General features: G+C 41.9%; 1 protein-coding gene across 1 annotated transcript in view; it reads left to right on the top strand.

Annotated features, from left to right (window-relative positions):
* The first annotated feature begins 5,020 nt into the window (after positions 1-5,020).
* Positions 5,021-17,438, top strand: part of pdpr (pyruvate dehydrogenase phosphatase regulatory subunit) — a 19,194-nt gene continuing 6,776 nt past the window's right edge. Inside the window, exons 1-14 of the mRNA XM_042061764.1 lie at positions 5,021-5,149; positions 6,056-6,338; positions 7,433-7,566; positions 7,710-7,791; positions 8,196-8,359; positions 8,538-8,659; positions 8,788-8,905; positions 9,701-9,850; positions 12,047-12,239; positions 13,750-13,874; positions 14,560-14,715; positions 15,147-15,280; positions 15,954-16,102; positions 17,054-17,166. Coding sequence (XP_041917698.1) covers positions 6,067-6,338; positions 7,433-7,566; positions 7,710-7,791; positions 8,196-8,359; positions 8,538-8,659; positions 8,788-8,905; positions 9,701-9,850; positions 12,047-12,239; positions 13,750-13,874; positions 14,560-14,715; positions 15,147-15,280; positions 15,954-16,102; positions 17,054-17,166 — 1,912 coding nt within the window. The 5' untranslated portion in view covers positions 5,021-5,149; positions 6,056-6,066. The remainder of the gene's footprint in view (positions 5,150-6,055; positions 6,339-7,432; positions 7,567-7,709; positions 7,792-8,195; positions 8,360-8,537; positions 8,660-8,787; positions 8,906-9,700; positions 9,851-12,046; positions 12,240-13,749; positions 13,875-14,559; positions 14,716-15,146; positions 15,281-15,953; positions 16,103-17,053; positions 17,167-17,438) is intronic.

Here is a 17,438-nt window from a genome sequence, read left to right as displayed (position 1 = left end):
ATTAATTTATAATTGTCATTTATGTATTTTAACCATTAAACATATAGAGGTTCAAATTTCATACAGATTCCTATAGAACAAAAATATACTTTGAGATATTGTTAATATCTCAAAGTATAGTTTACAAACATAACAAATACATTGATTGCTCACCAGTCCTGTAGAAGACGTACGCAACAAAGTTTGAATGAAGTTTGTAAGTTAAATGGTTCAAGCTGAATTAAATGCAGAAAAAGTGGCTGGGGGGATAACTACAAATGCATTTCCAAGGAATTACCAGTGCATGGAAATGCAACAATTGTGATGTAAAATATCATGTATAGTTAAAACAGGTAATGCAGAGATAGTTACTAAGGTGTTGCTAGGGTAGTCGTTGTTGTTGTTGCTATGCTAATTAAAGCTATTGCTTTGCTGGTTGCTAGGGTATTCATGATTGTTGCTAAGGAGTACTTGAATTAAACATGGAGGTTGTACAGACAGTTTAATGGGTGTTTATATGCAGATAGTTTAATGGATGTTGATAGATAGTTCAATGGATGTTGATAGACAGATAGTTTAATGGATGGATAAGTGGTTTGAAGTAGATGGATGAAGATAAAGTTGGATGGAAGATTCCTTGTATCAATACTACTAGGTTAATTGATGGTTGCTAGAGTGATGGTAGGATAGATATGGTGAGGTGGTTGCTATGGTAGTGGTTGCTAAGTTGTTGCTAGGGTAATTGAGATGGTTGCTAGGTTGTTGCTAGGGTAGATATGTTGGTTGCGATGCCAATTGAAGCTGTTGCTGTATTGGTTGCTAGGGTAATCATGTTGGTTGGTATGATCGTTGCTAGGCTGACATTATGGTGGTGGTTGAGTTATTGAGATTGTTGTTAGGGTGTTTTTAGGGTAGATATGATGGTTGCTATGCTAAATAAAGTGGTTGCTATGCAGGTTGATGGTGTAATCATGTTGGTTGCTATAGAAGTTGCTAGGGTGACATTATGGTAGTGGTTGCCAGGTTGTTTCCAGGGTGTTTAAGATGGTTGCTAGGGTCTTGCTAAGGTAATCATAATGGTTAGTATGCTATATAAAGTAATTGCTATGTAGGTTGCAGGCTTGTGCAAAATTCCGAATTTTAGAATGGATCTCCATTCAATTCACGAATTGGAATTAGAACTGAATTGGCTCCGCCCCACAGGAAGTTGAATTTGAATTGGAATAACAGGAAGTGGAATTAAATTCATGGCAATTCAAAGCAACTCCACAGTCACACAACAGTGGGGTATACTACGAAGCACGTTAGACATATCTAGGCTATGTAGACATATCGAGGCTTGACAAAGCCTTGACTCGGGTATACGTTAAGTGATACCATGATAGCAGTTATGTGATATATTTGTCAAACTAGGCTTTCAGCTCAGATCTGTGCGCGTTCTCGGTGTTGGGATGACGTTGGCCAATCGTGAAACGTGGAGACGCACAAGACCACCTCTATTAAAAAACAATTACTTCCGCATTTATGAGCGATAGTGTAGTCTACACTGCGGTAATTTTTTGTGTCTAACCTATAACATCAAATAAATCAATTGTCATCAGTTGTTGTATGGTATGCACGTCCATAGTGGGATATTTGCACGCACAGCACTATTAAAGCGCATTCGAGATCCAAAATGTTAGTAGAGGCGGAGCTCCACCTGTAAGATATATGACAGAATCCTACACGTGAGAACTTCGTTTTTAAGACAATTGATTGGTCAGTGGGTGGTAGATTACACGATTTGAGCTATAACTTAGCACATAACCTCCTCCCGACCAGGTTTGGTTGACAGCATAAGATACCATGGTGATATAGCGATACTAAAACAGATCCACTTTCGTGTCACAGCATACCCTGACTTTGAGCACAACATACCTCGCTAACCCACTAATCGAGATTCGTAGTATACCCCACAGGAAGAATGTGTTGAATCTCACATGCATTCAGTTTTGGGAAAGTTACTTTGCACTATAAAATTGAATAGCTACAGTTCTTGGCTAAAAGGAGTAATTTAATGTTAAGGTGGAAAAGTAAACATGATCATTTAAATCAAGTAAACTATACTTGAATTGCTTAAGTTTTGCTACACTGTGCAGTTAGTTAGTTAGTTAACCTTACTTAACCTGTTAGTTAACCTTAGTTTATAAACCAATTGCCTTGAAATTACAGACTAATCTGGAATAGGAATTCCAAGTTGTGCAAACAAATGCTTACTTTGTGTAGTACACTTACACTAAGGAGAATTCCAATTTAACCTAACTTGGTCATCACAAGTAAAGTATATTGTGTATTAAACACGAGGTGTGCTAACTGATGTTACATTTCCCACAGTGCATTTCCAGAATGCCACCTCCCTGGCCTACATATTTGTAAAGATATCACATATTAATCCTTACTGAAATTCAATCTTAAATTACAATAAAGTGACAGTGACACTAACGGTTATATATACTGTTGGTGTGTAATTTATGTGGATGCATCACACCATCAAGTAGATGACTATCCAAAACACTCTAATGCTGTGAGTAGAACATCAGCAACATGTTACATTTGTATTTTGGGTACTACCCTCTGAAAGTACTGCACAACGAAGTTGAGACCTCACTATGTACCACTAATATGTGGCACACACCTGGGTTTGTCCAGCGGGCCTGGGAAACCTCAATCTTTGATGTCCACAGTGAGTCAGGACTTGGCCTGATTTCTGCATTTCAGTGTATCCATGATGTTGTGAAGGCATTGGGGTTGATATTAATATCCTGACCAGAGAGGAGAGTGCCATTTAATGGACAGCCACTAACACCCTTCTAGTAGCAACATAAGTTGCAAGGAGAGCACCCATAAAAATCCTAGTCAAGGTCATTTAGCTTTAGTAACTTAGCAGAGATAGCTTCAGTAACTTAGCAGAGACAGGGTACCTGTTTGTATGGTTTCCAGATACAGATCTGTGTCTGTCTATAACTAGTTCTAATCACAGGTTTGGTCTGTTTTGGATAGTCATTGATGGGGTGATGTATCAATATAAATCACATATCAATTAGACAACAACACTATATATAGCCTTTAGTGTCGCTGTCACTTTGTTATTGTAACTTAAGATTGAATTTCAGTAAAGATTAATGTGATCCAAGCCTGGTAGGTTGCTAGGGAAGTTCTGATTGTTGCTATGGAGGTTGCTAGGGAAGTTGTGATTGTTGCTATGGAGGTTGCTAGGCAGTAATTGAAGTGGACATGGATACTGATGGATGGATGTTGATAGACCAATAGTTTAATGGATGTTGATATACAGATAGTTTTATGGATGTTGAGAAGGTTGATAGTTCAATGGATGTTAGATAGTTTATGGATGTGTATAGGTAGATAGTTTAATGGATGTTGATAGACAGATAGTTTAATGGATGAATGAATGGTTTGAAGTGGATCTGAGAGAAAGTTGGATGGAAGGTGCCTTGTATTCTTGTTGAATGGAGAGAGAGAGGAAAAAGGGGCCCTAGAAACAGTTGAGCAGATGGCAGTTGGAACAGGTGCAACTCTTAACCAGAATTTCTGCATCTTATTCAGCTTCAACTGTTTAACGTAGAAACTTTGTTCAAACTTCGTATTTTTCATTTTTGGAAACTTTATACTTTTTGAGATGTTAACAAAAAACAAGCTTATTTTTCCCCATTGACTTTGCATTAGCATTATGACATCATAAAGGGCCAATTAAACTGATTTGCACCTGTACCAATTGCCAGCTGCTCAACTAGGCCCCCCACAAAGAGCCTGTGGTCCAAATTAATCGAAGATAACTGGTGTGAGACTACAGCTTTATTCTCGATATCAAAAGAATGTTACCCAAAGTAAATGTCAAGTAACAATCCCATGTATCTGTGGGTGAAGCCAGTTCTTACCTTTAACACAAACAAACACACGGAAAATCACAAGATCCCCCCCCCCAACAATTATCCATCCAGCTAGTATTAGAGAGATAAGGATGTTACAAACCCCCTTAACCTTCAAATGGCCTACAACAAACATTCTTCTCACTCAATGGAAATTTCCATAGAAGGAAGCTTCAGGGACATCGAAGAATGAAGAGAATCACATTCCCATAGCACATGGTTAAACTAAACATTTCATTAAATTAGAAGCCTATATAAAAATTATACTACAAGCCAGTTGGTTGCTATGGTAATCAGGTTGACTGCTAAGGTGGTTGTTAGGTTGTTGCTAGGGTGTTGGTAGTTGATATGGTGATTGCTATGTTAATTAAAGCGGTTGTTAGGGTAATCTAGATGGTTGTTAAGGTAATCATAGTGGTTACTATGTTGGTTACAATGGAGGTTAAATAAGCAAGGACTTTTAAAACTGGAGCTTAGGTGTCCCAATGCGAAGTCTACGGGGGAAATAAGATTGTTTTTTGTTAACATCAAAAGGTATAAGTTTACAAAAATGAAAAATAGCTCACCAGTCCTTTAGAAGTCCTACACAACAAAGTTTGAATTAAGTGAAATGGTTCAAGCTGAATTAAACTCAGAAAAAGTAGTCAGTGGAATAAGAAGCCTAATGATAACAGTACTATGCATTTTTATGCACTGTAGCTAATAAGAAGCCAGTGATAACAGTACTATGCATTTGTATGCACTGTTATAATAAGAAGCTCAGTGATAACAGTACTATGCATTTTTATGCACTGTAGCTAATAAGAAGCCAGTGATAACAGTACTATGCATTTTTATGAAAATGCACTGCAGGCTGCTGTTATCACTGAGCTTCTTATTAGCTACAGTGCATAAAAATGCATAGTACTGTTATCACCGAGCTTCTTATTAGCTACAGTGCACTGTAATGAAACAGCGTATAGAGATCTCTACACGGCTCTGATAAAAGTTATTGTGCTGACATCTCCTGGTAAAATGCGGTACTGGTTCTACTCAGTGAACACACAAGAAGCTGGTGGGGACTCGCCCCTTAATGATGTAGGCACGTAAAGTTGTAGTTCTCCATGCAGTCTGACGCACGGGGTCTACGAGTCAAACATGACAGTTTGACATACGCAAGAAACACTTCTTCTCGTGTTGTAACCTCCACTGAGGACTAAAGCCGGACTCTTTCTCCGGCGTCTAACTAGAGCTGTATTTAATTGGTGAGTAGACAGTTGCAATTGCATTAGTTTGACAATTGGGCTCATGTTGACACAGACTAGCGGTCAGTTTGGACTAGCTAACCTTGGGGAGTTGGCGTTAGCAGGCTAGCTAGCTAGCTGTGTTGACAGAGCTCAACAGTAACAACTAGTTTGCACTGGAGTGTCCCCCACCATGCTAACTTATCTTGCTAATGAAGTTACGGATTGATGATCATAGAGATACAGAAGACATTACCTTTGAAAGTTGGCGTTTAACCAAAGCTTATATAAAAATAAAAATAAATGAAATAGAACGAATAGTTCTATGACGTGAAGCTAGCATTCTAGCTTGTTCGCTAATTAAATATAATATCGTAGCCTGTAGTTTGACAACGATATTGTTTTTCTTTTGATACAAGATTGTCATACATAGCCGAGTGTTATCAGGGTTGGGTAACCTTACCATTTTAATTTTTAGACTTAGTAATGCTGCTAAATACCTGTAACAGATAGGTAACGGTCAGATGGCGCTGTCAAACAGTGGTCAGCGCAGGCTGGCCTGTAACATAAGCTAGCTCACTATAACTTTCACTAATCACTTTGAAGTATGAAATAGCCATTTTAGATGCTTCTTATTCTTACATTTCATGCAAACATGGTAACATTCATAACAATTTACTAGCCTAGCCTACAAAGTACCCATCTGCTTGCAGACCAGCTAGTAAAATTCAGCTATCGATGAATGTTGCTATAACTTGCACCCTTTCCTACCCATCAGAGTCTAACATAACGTCACATTCAAGCTCGCGACGTCTCCTTATCCAATGTGTAAGATAGGTTTCTACCAGTGTTGCGTGATACATTTTGTATTAGGCGAATGTTTGAGGCGTATTTACTCTGCCCGTTTAACGTTCCTGGTTTTTACAGGTAGGACAGCCATGCGCAGCTGCGTGCGGAGTTCCAGGGCTCTGTCCCCGGCCCTGTTCCCCCGGCTGCTGTCAGATGCTGGTTGCTGGGGGACTCAGCCTGCTCGCCGGGGCCTATGGAGTTCCCCTCGAAACTTGACTTCGGGAGTGGACACTCCGCACCAGACACCGTTACCCAGTCAAGCCAGAGTGGTGATCTGTGGTGGAGGCATAGTGGGCACTTCAGTGGCTTATCACCTGGCAAAACTAGGATGGACAGAGATTGTACTACTTGAGCAAGGACGGTATGGGACCACCTAAACAAGTCTCCATTGTTGATTCTTTCCAGGGATATGTAGACACATAGAAACTGAGCAGGGGCGTGCAGAGACCTTTGAAGGGGCAGGGGCTCAAATAAAAAATAAAAACAAAGGGCACATGGAACAACATTTTCAGAAAACGTGTTAACTTTATTTAAAACTTAAATGGGTGCGGCATTTAACCCTAACCCTAGCGGCAGCAAATATGTTATTGCCTAGTCTGGCTTGTCAGGCTATAATTTTAATGTTCATCACAGTGAACTACCACCATTAGCAAGCTGGTGTCTTGCAGATTCACGTGCTGTGCGTGTGGCCACTGAGTGAAATGACGCGTAATGTAGCCTACTGTAAACTGAGAACGACGTGTGGAGTTGGGTTAATTAAACAACTACAGTAGCCTATGATGTCGTCGGCTTATGACGATTTAGATAAGGTTTGCCTACTCTGTTTTATGAACTAGGTCTACTAACCTAAACTACTATAACATAGAAACCTAAACAGAATATGTTATGAACGTTCAGCCATTTTCAAAGCTGCCAGGTTATTGAAATGGATGGACCATGACCTGGTTAAAACGGGTTTGATAGCCTACTTCATTAAACATGAAACAACTTTAAACATTTTATTATCTATCTCTAAGCTGAATACTATTGCATGTTCAGATAGGCTAACTGCCAAGGGACCTTACCATGCTCCCAAACGTCTCCTGCAGCACTGTGCCTGCGTGCACCTTCTGAAAATTCACTGAATGTATGACGTCACGGATTGGTGGCCGCAAGGCATTTAAATTAACACAGAAAATTGTTATTTTTGTAAATGTCTAATTTCACAAACTATTAATGAGACATTTTAGCGAATATTCACGTTGGAACTAGCGGAAGTATTACACATTTTAAAAAGTAAAAAATGGGTCTTGTCAAAAGGGCACTTGGACATCAAAGGGGCAAAAGGGCAGGTGCTAGAGCCCCTGTAGCCCCCCTTCTCTGCACGTGCCTGAAACTGAGCTTGAATAACTGCAGTTGTTTGTTGGTGGCTGTTATTTTCGTTCACAAGGTCCTATCTGTATTTTCTTGTGACAGGTTGGGAGCAGGCACCACTCGCATGTGTGCAGGAATTGTCAGTGTTGCCAAGCCTATCATCATTGAAAGCAAAATGGCTGACTATTCTAATGCACTGTATGAGCGATTGGAAGAAGAAACAGGGGTTAAAACAGGTGGTGTATCAACTTTGCCCTTTTGCCATTCAACATTTCCTTTTCTCAAAGTTTGAAAATTCTCTGTAGTTATGAGGATTTTTAAGTTTTCACTCTGTGTGTGTGTGTGTGTGTGTGTGTGTGTGTGTGTGATGGGCATACAGGGTTTGTGAGGACTGGTTCTCTGTGTCTAGCTCAGAATCAGGATCGTTTCCTGTCCCTGAAGCGCCTGGCATCCAGGCTGAAGTAAGTGCCCCCCCTCTCTGCTCGCCTCTACTCCTCCTCTCCAGTAGACCTTTCCCCTCAGGAGAGCATTTTAGAAGGCCTCAGAGAAATATAATAGTGACAAACTGATGGTTGTCTTATCTCCAAGGGTGGATCATTGACCCAGGTTTTCAGTAGTGGCCTCTGGCGAAAGCATATTTACAGTATAAACAAACCATTTACGTACCTTCTTAGAACAAGTTAATTTTTTACACATTTGACTTTGTCTTTTGCATATTATAATGCTCAAAAGGCTAGGACAGGCTGCTCAAAAGGCTTCAAATCACACCTCATACTTGTTTAGCTAGTGGTGACTTTACTGATTATGATTAATTGGTCATGCAGGATTCCTGTGAGATTCCACTTTTGTCTTTGCTGTTGTTCAGGGTTATGGGCATCAACTGCAATGTCATCAAACCCAAAGAAGTGGCAAAGTTGCACCCATTGGTTAACATTCATGACCTAGTTGGGGCTCTACACCTACCCGGAGATGCAGTGGTCTCATCCCCAGATGTTAACCATGCCCTAGCTGTGGCCGCAGCCAGCTATGGTGAGCAGCCAGCACTGACAGACATGAATTAACAAGTTATGACTCTGTTATATTCTAACTTGTCTGTATTGTTTTTCCTTTGTCTGTGTCTTATTGTTTTGTTTTTTCCCATGGGGCCTTGTGTCGCTTAATTCTTTTTCCTTTTTCTTTGGTCTGGCATGCAAATGACTGGATTAAGGAGTGCAAATCCATGAGCGCACCACCGTCAACCATATCTTGCTGGAGAAGGGCCACGTGACTGGAGTGGAGACAGATAGAGGCCCCATTGAGTGTGAATACTTTGTCAACTGTGCTGGACAGGTGAAAAGCATCACTCATAGCGGAGCTTTGACAACCTTAACAAGCATTAACACAATTGGTAATAGTCACAGTGAACGCAGGCAGGAAGGACACCTGGGCCTCATGTTTTTTTGTGTGTCTTTTTGCAGTGGGCATATGAGCTTGGCCAGGCCAGTGAGACCAAAATGTCTGTTCCCTTGCACGGCTGTGAGCATTTCTACCTCCTCACCAAGCCACTGGAGCAGCCGCTTGCACCAAACACGCCAGGTAAGCACCAGGCCAGAACTCCCTACATCCCACACACTCTCCTGTGCCACGATGAGCTGTGTAGATGGCGGGGAAATAGTTTCCATGTGTATTCTGTTTCCTCCTCCTATATACCTGGTGTAAAGGGTCATTCACACCAAGAACGATAACTATAACCATAAACGATAAAAGCGATAAAAAAGTCTCTCCTTGTGTTAATAAATGTGACGGCTAAAATTTGATGGGTTCTGATTGGCTATTAGCTTTTTATCATTCTCAAAATCGCTCTGAAAGTGATCCCCAACGATATCATTCTTCATGCCGTTATCGTTATAGTTTATGTGTGAACGCAGTCATTCATATTAACAAGAACAATATTTGGTTATAGTTCTCGTTATCGTTAAGAACCAGGCCAGAGAGTTGTACTATGGAGCAGGATTACTGGGATATCCGTGTAACCTCAAGAGTAACCGCTGACTTCAGAACGTCACGTTTGAAGCACTAGACTGTCAGTAGGTGCAGTATTCTGTAAGAGATCAGTGGTAACTCTGCAGAACTCGCTGCATAATGATCAGGAGAGTGTGTCCATGTGTATTAAATGTGTTTAATTTCAGTCCACCACCTCTAATGTGGAAACTTGGCTCAGAAGGAAAAAGCAGAGTGTAATTTATTGCAGATGTTCAGTTTCCAATTTGAAAGCCAAATGGGTTCAGTTGTTCCCTACAAGGCTGTGATTAGCATTGTGTAGGCCGAAGTGTGGTACAGTACCTACAGTAGTGTGTGTGTGTGTGTGTGTGTGTGTGTGGCTTGTTGCAGTGGTGATGGACATGGATGGGAGAATCTATGTGCGGGCGTGGCAGGGGGGCGTCCTCTCAGGGGGCTTCGAGAAGAACCCTAAACCCATCTTCACCGAGGGACGCAACCAGCAGGACGTGCAGAACACACAGGAAGACTGGGACCACTTCGGTGAGTGTTGCTTATTTGTTTTTGACTTTGCTGATCAGCTGTATTTATATGTTAAAGGAAGCTGGTCTTTTGAGACTGTGGTGAATGCATTGGTTCTGTCTGTCTGTTTGATTCAGCTGTTTTTTCACGTTACTTTGCTGTGTGTATATGAGCTTGGAAGTAAAGGTCAACCTGGTGTTGTGCATGGTGTTGTGTGCACTCAATACAGCTGGTGTCCTAATAGAGCACATGAACTTTTAGAGCACAGTGGAGTCCTTTGTACTACTAAAGCAAAAGTAGTTCATGTGTCTGTAATAAAATGCTGGGAAAGAATGGTGCATGAGGAGGGGAAACTCTGCTTCTCCTATGAACTGAATGCTTGGAAAGGTGTCATTAAAAAATCACCACAGGCTGATTGCCTCCCACTGTTTGCATGCCTCTAGACAGAAACTGTGCTGCTCATGCTCAACCCACTGCCCCTCCAGCCTCAGCACTAGCAGGGCCGCTCTCTGTTGTGCTTGAGAATAAGCGGAGTGAGTGGCTCTGATTTAGGGCCCTCATCTCTTGGCTGGGTGCCTGTCGCCCCATGAACGAGGTCAGGCCTGTGATATCTGTTACCACTCTCATGCCATTACAAGAGGTGACGGGAGGGAGGGAGGGACTGTGTGTGTGTGAGCAGAGGAGCTGGATGATTATGTCATACCATTAGCGGGGATTACCTGCCAGGTTAATGTCTGTTTCTTATCTTATTAGTTTCAGACACTAGACAGAAGATGGCTTAGTTAGAACCTAAATGCGTCTGTCTACTGACTTGCTTCCAATAAATTAAGAAAGAGTAGGCTTTTGTCTTTTTACTATCACAGTTATTCTTTATTCACACCTAAAGACTTCATTTACTTGGACTTGAGCACACCTACTTTTTCCTATTATCAATTTCAGCTCACAGAATTAGGCCTAAGCTAAACTGTTTTTTTATTTCTAGATTTGTGTGTTGTATTCTTAAGCAATAAAAAAACACGAGTGTGAGTGGCGTTGGTAAAGGATATCCAGAATTACAGCTGTGGGCATATCCTTTACCAGCCCCACGACAATGACGAGTGTCATATTGCCTTTATACAACAGTTCCATTACCAACTATTTTAATTTTAAGATACAACATTGTGAAAAAATATTTTGACCCACCCACAAAAATAGTTGTAATCTTTAGGCTTGTCATTTACTGTTGCCACTGGAGAGACGTACGTTGTTTGAAAATTAACAACATGGTGGAGCTAAAACGGCAGTATTTCTGTATTAAGAAATAAGGGTTTGTTCCCTGACATTTTGTAGAAGTTAGCAAGAAACAAGCACTATTAAATCTAAAAACTCTGAAACTGAAACCAAAAGCTACATCTGAGCTAATTTACGACCTATCTGCCTACCTCCTTTGCGTTTTTCTCACTCTAAGGTAACGTTATGAAATCACTGCTTTCTCGCTATGAATGAATGGAATGTTTGTGTTGGATAATTACTAACAATAAAAAGTCTTGAGTGGGGTTACTTGTGGTGACTCTTGGAATGCTTGTCGTCCAATCAGAAATTAATAAATAGTTTGACCGGATCTAACTGTTGTATAAAGACCTACAACCAATTCAGCTGTAAACTGTACATATTTGACCAAAAAGGATCTTATAATCTGTAAAATGTGAAACTGGACTCAGCTACCGTATGTATCCATGTGGCTTGCTTATGTGAGGCGCAGGGTTTTGCAGAGACAGTAATGACATTTGGGAGGTTATTGTCGCTGACAGGTGTGTAAGTCAACATGCCAGCAGGGTCATTGTGCATACCCTTTTACTGCAAGTCCATGAGGATGGCCTTTACCAGTGCTCCTCGGCCCACACATTCTACCACTCAAACAATACAGTCAGTGCTATCTCAGTCTAGACAGATAGGTTCTGCACTGTTTAAAATTTTTGACTGCCTACTCAGATATTATTATTATTATTATTATTATTATTATTATTATTATTATTATTATCATTATCATCATCATCATCATCACAGCAACACTGGCTTTTCAGTTGTTTCAGTTATTTTAAAAGTTATTTTAAAGTATTTTTTCTTGTTGCTGTGCTCAAAACTATTGTCATTGGATCAAATGGGCAAATACAGTGCAGAGCAAGTTCAGTTTGTCCCTCTGTGACCTCCTTACCCTTTCCTTCCCCCTGCACACAGAGCCCATGCTGAGTGCCCTCCTGAGACGGATGCCGGGGTTGGAGTCCACCGAGATCCAGCAGCTGGTCAACTGCCCCGAGTCCTTCACCCCAGACATGCGCTGCCTGATGGGGGAGACGCCGGCCGTGCACGGCTACTACGTCCTCGCTGGCATGAACTCCTCCGGCCTTTCTTTTGCCGGGGGAGCTGGAAAGTGAGCAAGGTTTTGAGTTTCAGTGGAAGAAGCCCTGACTATATCTTCGGGGAAACAAATACAGTCATAGAGCAGAAGTTTACAATAGAGCTGGGAAATGTACTGTAATGTAAAGACCCAGAATTTCAAAATTTCAAAATTCAAAGTCAACAAATGTATTAAGTGGCTATACTTCAGTTAATCTTGTTGCTGCTAATGTCTGTGAAATTTTTTTTAAAGCTAATTTAAAATCAACGACTTAAATAAAGTGGATTCATACCTATACCAAAGTTAACTATACCTGTCGACAGATCACCATACCCAGGGATGGGCAAAAGTACTTCAAAATGTATTTTAAGATAAAATATGAAATACCTTAATTCTAAGTGTATCAAAATAAATGTCAAAATACAGTAGCCACGCCAGGTATCGAAAGAAAATACTGTATCTTTGTATTTCGAAAATACTAAAAATACTCCATATCTGTCTATTTAATCTATTCCTTCCTCAGTACACTGACTCTGTTGATTAAGTAGACAGTGAGAGCAACAGCTTTCCTCTGCCTATGAGGCCTGCAAATCTATCCCATAAACCTGCAAACAGTCAACAGATCAACTATGCCGACCTGCCTGTTGCATCTCATAGCCTAAATATTGTATTGGAGATATACTCAAAATGTCACAACTGAACTTGTCAAGTGCAAATTAACCACCGAACCAAGCCACAGAATGTGAGGTTAAAGCAACCCGATGCAGTTCTATTACCTTAAAATAACGTCTTCAAACTCATGGTACACTGACATATAACAAGGGGTTCCCAAACTTTTCCATGGCAAGACCCCCCAAATACCAAGGTTAAAGCCCTTCTTTTGCAAGATGTCTTATTAAACCCATTGACAATACTATGGCAAATGTAAAAATAAATCATGCTCATCCTCTGTCTGTTAAGTAACAAGCATTTCATCATGGAGCATACAGTGTGTGAAAATTGCCCTTTTAATTGCCCTTTTAATTGCCCTTTTAATTACAACCTATCTGCCTACCTCCTTTGCGTTTTTCTCACTCCACGGTAACGTTATGAAATCACTGCTCTCTCGCTATGAATGAAAAACAGGCAAACCCATAAGTGTGGGTAAGTAACCATATGTTGAGTGAGTGGGTTGGTGTGTGGGAGTGTACAGTATGTGTGTGAGCAATCTAAGTGTTACTCACCTCACTTGCACTGGATCATCATCCTGAAGCTCTTTTCTGATCACAAGTATGGGCAAATTACACAGTCAGCATAAGTCAGAGGCTACATTCATTGTTTTGCATACCAAAAGCAAAGTACTGCCAAAAACGATTTGGCAGTACTTTTAAACAACAAGAATACACGCCTATAAAGTATTTTGGTACAAAATACGCAGCCATTTTCTTCAACCCAATAAAATACAAATGACAAAATTCTATTTTGTATTTGACATGCGTATTTAAAATACATACATCATACAGTAAATACTGCCCATCCCTGACGCATTTGTTTGCCCTCAAAGGTACCTGGCAGAGTGGATGACGTACGGCTACCCCACGGCAAACGTCTGGCCTCTGGACATCAAGCGCTTTGGCAACCTGCAGAGCAGCCGCACATTCCTGCGCCACCGTGTCATGGAGGTGATGCGTGAGTACCGAGAGCAGCGCACACACCTCCACGCTCATCAACCGTCAACCCTGGCCAATAGAGATCACTGCATACATGCAAACACACCTCCACGCTCATCAACCGTCAACCCTGGCCAATAGAGATCACTGCATACATGCAAACACACCTCCACGCTCATCAACCGTCAACCCTGGCCAATAGAGATCACTGCATACATGCAAAGCAGGCAGCGCAGGTGGAAAAGTTCACTAATCATAACTGGGGGAGAGAGGGTTGCACTTTATTTTATTTTTATTTTATCTCTTATTTGCGCCTTTGCCAGTTTGCATAAGGAGGCATTTTTAGACATACCCACTCATGTCAGGTGTCATACCAGGCAGACTCTCCAGACTACTATCAGCTCTACTGTTTCACTTATATTGTGTGTGTGTGTGTGTGTGCATTTGTGTGCTGTGTGTGCGCGTGTGTGTGTATGTGTGTGTGTGTGTGCATATGTGCATATGTGTGCTGTGTGTGCATATGTGTGCTGTGTGTGTGCATTTGTTTGTGTGTGCGTGCATTTGTGTGTGTGTGCGTGCATAATGTGTGCTGTGTGTGCGTGTGCGTGTGCATATGTGTGTGTGCGCATATGCATATGTGTGTGTGTGTGTGCATATGCATATGTGTGTGTGTGCGTGCATTTGTGCGTCCCTGTCCACCACAGCCCTGCTGTATGAGCTGAAGGTCCCACGCTGGGACTTCCAAACGGGCCGGCAGCTGCGCACCAGCCCCCTGTACGACCGGCTGGACACCCAGGGGGGCCGCTGGATGGAGAAGCACGGTTTCGAGAGAGCCAAGTACTTCGTCCCTCCGGGGAAGGGTGAGCGACTGCGCCATCTCTCTTCTCCGCAGCATATGGGACCTGGGACCAGTTAGAGTCTCCATCCCAGCACCATCCTCATTTCTCTCTCATGGCCAATCCTGTGACTAATCTTTGGCCACACTATAGCTTAATTAATTAAGACTGCAAGTTGGATTGGTCTGGTTACTACTTACTGATTTATGGCAGTTAACCAAATAGCATTAGGCTACTGACAAAACAAGGCATTTGAGGATGTCATCAAGGACTTTGGGAAACACTGATTGACTTTTTTTTACCATTCACATCTGACCATCTGACAGTTCATAAACCCTAGATAACAACTAATCGAGAAAATAATCGTCAGATTAATCGATTATTAAAATAATTGTTAGTTGCCCTAGACTTAATTACTGGGTTTCTCTATTTTGGATTGCATGTCTCTCTTTCAGACCTGCTGTCTCTGGACCAGAGTAAGACCTTCTACAAGCCTGACTGGTTTGACATAGTGGGGGCCGAGGTGAAGTGCTGTAAAGAGGCTGTGTGCACCATTGATATGTCCTCCTTCACCAAGTTTGAGCTCACGGTGAGTGGGAAATCTGTAGCAGCAAACGTTTCTGGAGTTAATTGGATCTTTTTCATGATCTTTGATTATTATTATTACTACTACTACTGATCGGGATTGTGACCCATGTTAACTTAAGAATACAGCAGAATTAATCTGATCTGATCTTAAAGTCACCATCATTCATCATCACTAAAGCGCGGGTTTGCCATGTCAACAAAAGAACATGATGTCGATTAGGCTTTGGATGTTGGTGCACTGCTGTAAATTACTCTGTTGATTTTTGCCTTCAGTTAAGTTTTGATTTATCTCCTGTAAAAGTTGCTGGAAGTGTGTACCCCACTAGCCTGGGTGTTCCCATGCTGCCTTGCGCGCAATTTGATTCACGCTGCTAAGGCAGCCTGGAAACTACCGCCCTAATTTTTGCCTCAGATAGGGAACCAATCACAGAACAGGGGGGAAAGCAAGACGAAGATGAGCTATGCACAGACGCATTTGATAGACATCCGTGGCACCCAATAAACGGATCTGGGCATTTTTTTCAAATACGAGAAAATGAACGTTTGGTTCCCAGACCACGTCTCATTGAGAAGTGGTGGCGCTAGCCAGGCTAGTACCCCACACTCTGCTTTTTGCATCCTTCCATCTTGCGTGAGTGCTGATTTCTGATATGCCAATGTCTCTCTCCCTTTAGTCCACTGGGGACCAGGCTCTGGATCTGCTGCAGCACCTGTGTGCCAACGACCTGGACGTTCCAGTCGGACACATTGTCCACACAGGCATGCTGAATGAGCGGGGCGGCTACGAGAACGACTGCAGCGTAGTGCGCCTCAGCAAGAACAGGTGAGCCACAGAGACAAGGAAGGAGGAAGGAATGTTGGTGTGGAACAGGTGTCTCTCTGTCTGGCTATTTATGGGGCTGAAAACACAGCTGGGAGACATGTGATGTAGGCAGAGAAGTGTTGTTGCGCTCAGATGATCGTTTCTAAGTCCAGGTGCGTTAGAACCAATAATGAAACGTCTGCTCTTGCTCTATTAAAACTAGTTGCTCCTTTTTTGTAAAACTTTGTCTAGTCGGACATGTGATGTAGACAGAGACACAGACAGACACTTCTGCTACTTTCTGAAGCTAAAAAAGTCTGGAATCTGCGATCCACAAAGCAGAAGTGAATTTGCTGGTCATTGTGTTTGAGAGGCTAAAAATACTGCCTTGGGAGTTTAGTGTTGGTCAGAAAGAGCTTTCATCTTTTTTTTTCCCATGCCATGGTGTACAAGACCTTGTTGCTTACATTCAAATCCCACATGACCATACCCTGTCAATGGTTAAGTCTTATGTCATACACTCGTCTCCACAAACATTTATCATTTTTAACATCACTCTGGATGAAGGGCAGAGGCAGGACAGACTCCCATTCCCCCCAACTATTATATATAGACCCTTTCAACAAGGTAAACAAAAACAATGCTTGAACGTTCTATTTGGGCCCCAATCTACTTCCTCTGCATTAAGATAACATATGGAATGTTAAAAAGGAAGTCTTGTGGGGCCAACTATGATGCTGATAATGGAACTCTCTTGAAAGGGTCCATAAATGTTCTACTGCTTTGATTCATCTGCATACTGTACGGTAGCTTATTTACCAGTAGGATAAACAAATTCTACCTTTGGCATAGTTCTCTGCCTTTTTGTGTTATCATACTTTGATTGCTATATAATATAACAGCCCCCTGTGCTGCTCTACAACCAATACTTCAAATGTTCCAGAGGTTCAGCTGTTGTCTGTGTGTCCACAGCTTCTTCATCATCTCTCCCACGGATCAGCAGGTCCACTGCTGGTCCTGGATCAAGAAGCACATGCCCAACGACCCACAGCTCCATCTAGAGGACGTCAGCTGGAAGTACACCGGTGAGGAGAGATCACTCTGCTGCACTCCTGATGCGGTGCTCATGTTACTGTAGGATGAAAATGTTTACGTTTGTTATGTGACACTGCTGTCAACAAGCTCTCTCCCATGCGGCGCCACTTGGCTAGTAGTCCACAGAGAGACAACCTCAAGCCAATTCAGTATGCTCATTATCTAATCACAACTGTGGCAGGCCTGGCCTGTCTCTCCTTGCCTAGACATCAAGGTCCCTCAGACAGTGTGTAGTCTTTTCCATGCACTATTTTGCCTTCCT

Source organism: Alosa sapidissima, chromosome 14 (assembly GCF_018492685.1).
Source record: "Alosa sapidissima isolate fAloSap1 chromosome 14, fAloSap1.pri, whole genome shotgun sequence".
Lineage (NCBI taxonomy): Eukaryota > Metazoa > Chordata > Actinopteri > Clupeiformes > Clupeidae > Alosa > Alosa sapidissima.
This window is presented reverse-complemented; position numbering and strand designations above follow the sequence as displayed.